Consider the following 6,650-nt stretch of genomic DNA (forward strand, 5'->3'; position numbering starts at 1 on the left):
CCTGGGGGGCACAGGACCCATCCCCATTCCCGACCCTGACCCTGCCTCACCCCGCGCCGCCACCGGTGGTGGCGCCCGCGGCCGCCGCCTCCATCTCCCCCGTCTTCCTCCCTCCCTCCACTTCCCCCGCACCCGCCTACTCCTCTTCATCCACAGCCCTAGCCCTCTCCTCGGCCCCCAACCCGCCACTACCGACGACGACGCTGCTTGCCAGTCCGACGCCGTGGCCCCACCCTTGCCCCATGTCGGCTGGATCCACCACGGCTCTGCCAAGATCCGCTGCCTTCTCCCTTCCCCATGCTCACGCGCACTGGCGCAGCGGCGCCTGTGTCGGGGATGCCACCATTGCCGCCCCTCTGCTCCTCCCACGCCTCCACTCCGCGTTCGGGGGCGTGCGCGAGTGCGGCAAGGCTGCCTACATCGCCAAGCTCTTGCCCCCATTCGGGGACAGGCCTCGGCGGCGGCGCCAACGCGGCGGCCCTATCTAGGAACGCGCTACCCACCGTCCCCTCCCCGGCCGTGAGTCCGGGACCCTGCTCCCTACGGCAAGGTGGCCGAGTTGTTCGGGCCGTTGGTCCTCATCGAGGATGCTACGGGCAGTGAGGACGAGGAAGACACTGTCAACGTGGTTGACGGTGACGATGCCAGTGGAGCTGCGTGGGCGTCCGTTCCATTCCCGACCAGCGCATGTGCCGACCTCGACGCCTTCCCCACCCGTCTGCCCTTGCTCCAAGCCCGCCGTCCACCTTGTCCCCCAAGGCCGCCCCTTTCCTCCCGCGAGATAGCACAGCAGGACAAACCAGGGCCCAACATTGGGCAGATGAGGACCTCACTAACGCCTCCGATGCGGATTCGGCGCCAATCTCCACGTCGCCCTATCGGGACGCTGTTCGACGGGGGCCGCAGCCATCGAGGCCTTCGAAGCGGGCGGCGCCACCCCTGCTGCATGCCCGGCCTCAACCTTTTGGCTGCGGCAATGCGACGCCAGGCTTCCAGAGCGCTGGCCAAAGGAGGAGGAAGCATCATCATCGGCCGCAGCCACAACTAGTCCACAGCATGCCGCCTCGCCTAGTGGAGGGCCGCATCTCGGCACACCAGCGCCTCGACTGCCGTCAACAGGTCTTCACCCCTGACACCGATGGGTGGCGGGAGATCCTCTACCAGCACGTGAAGCGACCAGCGACCGCCTCGGTTGTGCCTCTCGAGCCTGCTCGCGGGGGTCAGCCAACAAGTCATCGACCACCGAGGCACATCCCGACAGATCTGGACGACGAGTGCCTCAATTGCCTCTCATCCTCACACCGAGTGCCCACCTGCAAGCTGACCCAACGTTGCCTACAGTGCAAGGGCTTTCGACACGTCGCGCGTGACTGCAGGTGGCCAAGGCACGCGGGCAATCGTATTTCGAGCGATCATGCCTTGGTTCACTCCGTTGGGCCGGCAAACCTTGGTGGTTCATGCGGCCATGGTGGAGCCACGATGACACCACGACACCCTCCATGGATGGTTGGTGCCGACCAAGGCAGAGGCGACGCAAGCGTCGTAGGCATCGTGGGCGGGCGACTGAGTTTGCACATACAACACCGGCATCCACCTCGATTGCTTCCGAAGCTCTGCTTGGGGGCACCGCCCAGCCGACGATATCGTGATGGCAACGGGTGTTGCCACCAGGGCTGGCCAAGCGCCGCATGGCTCCTCGGTGGGGGCACCCATGCTTTGCCTCCCTAAGCCTGACCCGATTGTAGAGGTGATGTGTGCGGGCGATGGTCCTCTTGCTTTGGTCGTCTTCTTTGACCCGATGCTGGAGGAGCTCCTAGCCGCCGCATTCGTTGCGAGTTGCTCGGTTGTGGCGGCTGCCTCCCCGAGGTCTGTGGAGCCAACTCCGGTGGTGGCTGTCTCCTCACATCAGCCATCGGCGCAGGAGCTGGTGCAGCTCACGCCTCCTCGAGTAGGTCAGACCGACGTCGATATCGGCGACGACACGCCCACGCCACGTGAAGCCGCTCGGTGCCTCGCACGGATTCTTGATGAGGTATGGGTCGTACGGGAGCCGCCACTGGTTTCCTCCTCACCACGACAGAGGGTGAGATCCAAGAGGCCCCTGCCAATCAGACACAGGAACAGACGGATCGCTGTCCAACCGTTGGCACACATACCGGCCTCCCGGTGAGGCGAGGTACTCCTCATGTAGCGGATGGGGATCGCGCCGCCGGCCGCTCCGATTTCATCTGTGCCAAAGGGATTACTCGACACCTTGCATTCCAGAACCTTGTCTTCGGGCCAGGTAGAGGCCCTTGACGCATTGTTTCCAGCGTTCCACGGGCGTACGCGGGAGCTCTTCATGGAAGACCCGTAGGACACGGTTGTGCTCGTACGATGGTTGTCCCATTTTGTAGTATTGGATTAGGGTTTAGTCTGCTAGGTTGGTTTAGTTGCTAGACCACCTAGTGTGCTATGTGAATGTTGTCTATACTATAAACTTTTTTCTTCTTAATAGCAATGATATGCAAATCTTTTGCATATTAGAGAAAAAATATTTTATTTTTGATCTTTCTACATAACATTCTGTTAATTTGATGGCTTCTTTCAACTGAATTCTTCTCATATACTTACACTGTCTTCGAACTATATTTCACTGTCTTCTAACCATATATTTTTTCTTCGGTGTAATTTATTGAAGACATGAGTGTAATTTGAGGGGTAAAACCAATATATGCCATTTTTTATGAAAATTTTATAAATTATTTCTATGGATCGCAAATATTATATATGTATATATATTCACAAATTATTCATAAATTTCAGAAAAAAATATAAATTATTCCAAATTATGGTGGAACCTATCTTCCCAATCTTATCCCTTCCCTTCCCTTCCCTTCCCTTCCTTTTCTTCTGTGAGCCACAAAGAAAAATAAAAGAAGTGATGCCATAGCAGCCTTACTAGCTCTGGTGCCCTGCTCTTCCTAGCATGGCGCAGCGGCGTCCCTCTCTTTCCTCGCCTCGGCAGTCGTGCTGCGGCGCCCTTTCTCCTTCCTGGCCTAACACAACGGCGCTCTTGCCTCACCTTCCCTACGACCCTACCAAGCGCCAACAGCGCCTCTACTCCTTCCTGACCCAGCGCAGCGGCGCCCCTACCTCTTTAGCCCCGTCCAGGTGTCCCCTGCTGACAGGTTGATGTTTATCAATTCTGTTTATTTTGGATAGTTAAGGACAAAGAAATTCTAGCAGAGGTGGAGGATGAGAGGGAGCCCATCCTAAGTTTTTTCTAAAATGGTCGTTATCCCAAAATCACAGAAAACACCATACGCTCCAAAGCGTGATACCCTTGAGCCAATTGCGAACACAGCGGGATACTCACTGATACTCACTACGACGAAAAGTCAAGGAAAATACCGAAACACAAAACGGAGCTCTCCACTTCAATTATGATGAAACAAGTTTCGGTCTCTTTCCCCCTAAGTCAGTAGGTGACTTGAGTACGAAGAAACTATTCCGAGCACAATAGGAGAGCATAACACGACACGAAAAGCAACTCACAAAGCACAAAAGCTAGTCGCTGCACATCAAGTCTGTCCTCAAATCGCAGATCCAATTTTACTTGTTTGAGGCGGCAGCTGCCGCAGCATGGGCCCACATCTGTTTAGCGAATTCGACCAGTCTGTCGACGTCTGGCAGCACCGCCTTGGCCGCTTCAAGCGCGCCGAACCGCTCCACCCACGCATTCAGTAGCGGGGTCCTTGCGCCATCAAAGAGCCTCGTCCCGTCCAGTTTCTCGGCGGCGTGCACCCACGCGACCAGGGCTCCCAGCGTGACGTCCAAGTACCCAACGCTGTCACCGCCGAAGAAGGGCTTGCTGCGGCCCTCTGAGATCTCCTTGAACGCCGCCTCCAGGTTCTCAACCGCGACGAGCGTCTGCTTCAGCCCCTCGGCCTTTTCCTCTGGTGTCTTGGCCCCGCTTGTCGACTGCAACCACGAGGCTAGGAGCTGCAAAGAAGAAACAACATCACATCCATAACCATCAATATGCATGCATCGAGCATCACCGACACTCGAAGGCAAATACAAGATGATCGACAAAGGTTGTGTTTGGTTTAAAGAATGAAGTGATCGACAAATAAGTTGATCCATCATCACCTCATTCTAGGGGCGGATCTACAGTAGTAATAGCATGGAGGTACAGTTGTCCTCCTAAAATTTCTTGAAAAACATCTAGTATATAAACCTTTTAATAACATGTACATGTATAATAATACATTGTTATATATAATTGCTAGTCTGCTCAGTTCATACACCAGCCTCAACACGCTACTTTTACAACTACTTTATCATCGTTTAGTGATCTAATTATGTTATGTCCATATTGATAAACTATATCATTTTCGTTCGTATCCCCATGATTAAAATTCTAGATCCGCTACTGCCTTATTTCTCGTAAGCTAATAATTATTCTATGTATGATAATAAGTTGATTTTATCAAAATTCATGAGATGAACCCACGGTACATAACCTCAAAAAGCATAGGGTACCTCCACAGATCAAACACACCAAAAGTCGCCAGCAGCATGCATGAGCTCATGTGGTATACTAGGGGGAGAAGTAGTACCTTGTCGTCGACGTAGGCACCCCAGAAGCGAGCCATGGCGCGCTGGTAAGGGTCGGTTGGGAGGAAGGACGGGCCAGTGCCGGCGAAGGCCTCGTCAATATACTGCACGATGATCTGCGATTCGCATACAGGCTTACCGTTGCGGAGGAGCACGGGCACCTTCTTGTGCACCGGGTTGGACTTGAGGAGCAGCTCGCTCTTGCCGGCGGTGTGGTCCTCCTCGACGTTCTCGTAGCTCAGGCCCTTGAAGCTGAGCGCGAGCTTCACCCGCAGCACGAACGGGCTCGCCCACGCCCCCAGCAGCTTGAGTTCATGTTCGCCGTCATCTCCTCCGGCCATTGTGCTCGCTCGTTCTTTTTGTGCTGCGGTGTTTTGATTCAAGGGCAGCAAGAGAGAAAGTGGATATGTATATAGATATATAGCAGTGTGCTTTGGTGCCTGGGTGGGTATTGAACTGTTCATCGAAGCTCATCTGAACCAACGTACGTGACAATGCTGGACAATACGGTGTCTTAGTTTATTTGTTGATTTTTGGAGCGTTGCAAGTATAGGAGATGTAAACAACGTACGTTGGACTTTGGAAATGTCGACGTTCAACTCTTCTTGGGAGATGAAGCCTAGGAAAGTAAACGTCTCATGCATGTCCCTGTCCTCACTGACGTACAGGCTGATAGCGTACCACTCCCTCATGGCCTGGCCCAAGCTGTGTGTGTGAAAATTTCCCTTACTTAGGAAGTGGTAAACAAAACGTACGTAGAGGCAGTACAAACTCCTACGGTCTAGTATTTGATTTTCCCTTGTCACACAGATATCAAAATATTTCTTCACCCTATGGACCGCCTCACTACCGAGAGACGCGTCCCGTTCAGTTTCCGGCAGCAGCTGCTGCAACCTCAGCCTCCCTGACCTTGGCGTGCTCCACTAGCCGGTCAATGTCCGGCAGGACCGCCACGACCTCATCCAGCTTGCCGAAGCGCTCCACCCACTTCTCCAGCAGCGGGCTTCTGGAGGCATCGAAGAGCCTGAGACCATGACGCACCTCGGCGGTGTGCATCCACGCTACCAGGGCGCCGAGCGCGATGTCCAGGTAGCCGACGCTGTCGCCTCCGAAGAAGGGCTTTCCCTTGGAGCACTCCTTGAACGCCCCTTCCAAGGTTTCTATGGCCGCGAACGTCAGTTTCAACCCTTCTGCCTTCTCCTCGTCTGTCTTGCCCCTGCCTGCCTTTATCCACGACGCCAAGAACTGAAACGCGCACACACATGCACATCGATCAGCAATTCAGCATACTGCAGGTCCTCATCGAGTCATCGATGCGAGGCCAATTGCAGTCTGCAACTCTGCATATATATGCTGGATGATTTGGGGGTACACGGTACTGAGTACTGACCTTTTCGTCAATAAAGGAGGCCCAGAAGCGCGCCATGGCGCGTTCGTAAGGGTCGACGGGGAGGAAGGAAGGGCCTGCAGCGCTGTAGACTTCGTCGAGGTACTGCACGATGATCTGGGACTCACAGACCGGCTTGCCGTTGTGGATAAGGACGGGCACCTTCTTGTGCACTGGGTTTGAGCTAAGCAGGAGGTCGCTCTTGTTGCGGAGGTCCTCCTCGACATACTCGTAGCTCAGGCCCTTGAAACTGAGCGCGAGCTTCACACGGAGGACGAACGGGCTCGCCCACATGCCCAGCAGCTTCAGCTCATCACCTCCTCCTGCCATTGTACTGTGTCTGGATGCTCTGTGTTTGAACTATTTCTTTAGCTTCTGTTTCCACTCTGCTAGCTCTTGGTTCAGCCAGAGAGTTATATACTTGCGATGTGATATGATTGTGCTGCCATCAGTTAGGTAAGTATGCATGGATGCATCATCCGTGATGCTAGCAATCCATTTGACGATGATAGAATATTTCACGAGTACCAATTTAATTTAATTAAAGTTGGTCATAGCTTGTCTGGCAATGCAATCCATCTCTGATGTCGGTCTCCTACTCCCACGTGATATGTATTGATCGATGATCGTTGACCATCTAGATGACTTTATCAAGCTTAGC

The 6,650-nt window shown here is 54.1% G+C and overlaps 2 protein-coding genes across 2 annotated transcripts; both read right to left on the reverse strand.

Annotated features, from left to right (window-relative positions):
- LOC8062884 (probable glutathione S-transferase GSTU6) lies at positions 3,202-5,314 on the reverse strand. The gene is made up of 3 exons (XM_002467569.2): positions 5,174-5,314; positions 4,605-5,099; positions 3,202-3,984 (listed from the first exon to the last, which is right to left on the reverse strand). The coding sequence occupies exons 2-3, from the start codon at positions 5,064-5,066 to the stop codon at positions 3,595-3,597; spliced, it is 852 nt and encodes a 283-aa protein (XP_002467614.2). The 5' UTR covers positions 5,067-5,099; positions 5,174-5,314; the 3' UTR covers positions 3,202-3,594.
- On the reverse strand, positions 5,309-6,414 carry LOC8063168 (probable glutathione S-transferase GSTU6). Its single transcript, XM_002467570.2, has 2 exons — positions 5,993-6,414; positions 5,309-5,847 (listed from the first exon to the last, which is right to left on the reverse strand). The coding sequence occupies exons 1-2, from the start codon at positions 6,317-6,319 to the stop codon at positions 5,470-5,472; spliced, it is 705 nt and encodes a 234-aa protein (XP_002467615.1). The 5' UTR covers positions 6,320-6,414; the 3' UTR covers positions 5,309-5,469.

The sequence above is a fragment of the Sorghum bicolor genome, chromosome 1 (genome assembly GCF_000003195.3).
Source record: "Sorghum bicolor cultivar BTx623 chromosome 1, Sorghum_bicolor_NCBIv3, whole genome shotgun sequence".
Taxonomy (NCBI): domain Eukaryota; kingdom Viridiplantae; phylum Streptophyta; class Magnoliopsida; order Poales; family Poaceae; genus Sorghum; species Sorghum bicolor.

Excerpts from the sequence above, each read along its gene's own strand:
- LOC8062884 (XM_002467569.2), bottom strand. The coding sequence starts at position 5,066 with ATGAACAGTTCAATACCCACCCAGGCACCAAAGCACACTGCTATATAT. Across the intron at positions 3,985-4,604 it reads GTGCCTACGTCGACGACAAG|CTCCTAGCCTCGTGGTTGCA; the intron begins GTACTACTTCTC and ends TCTTCTTTGCAG.
- LOC8063168 (XM_002467570.2), bottom strand. The coding sequence starts at position 6,319 with ATGGCAGGAGGAGGTGATGAGCTGAAGCTGCTGGGCATGTGGGCGAGC. Across the intron at positions 5,848-5,992 it reads CCTCCTTTATTGACGAAAAG|TTCTTGGCGTCGTGGATAAA; the intron begins GTCAGTACTCAG and ends TGCGCGTTTCAG.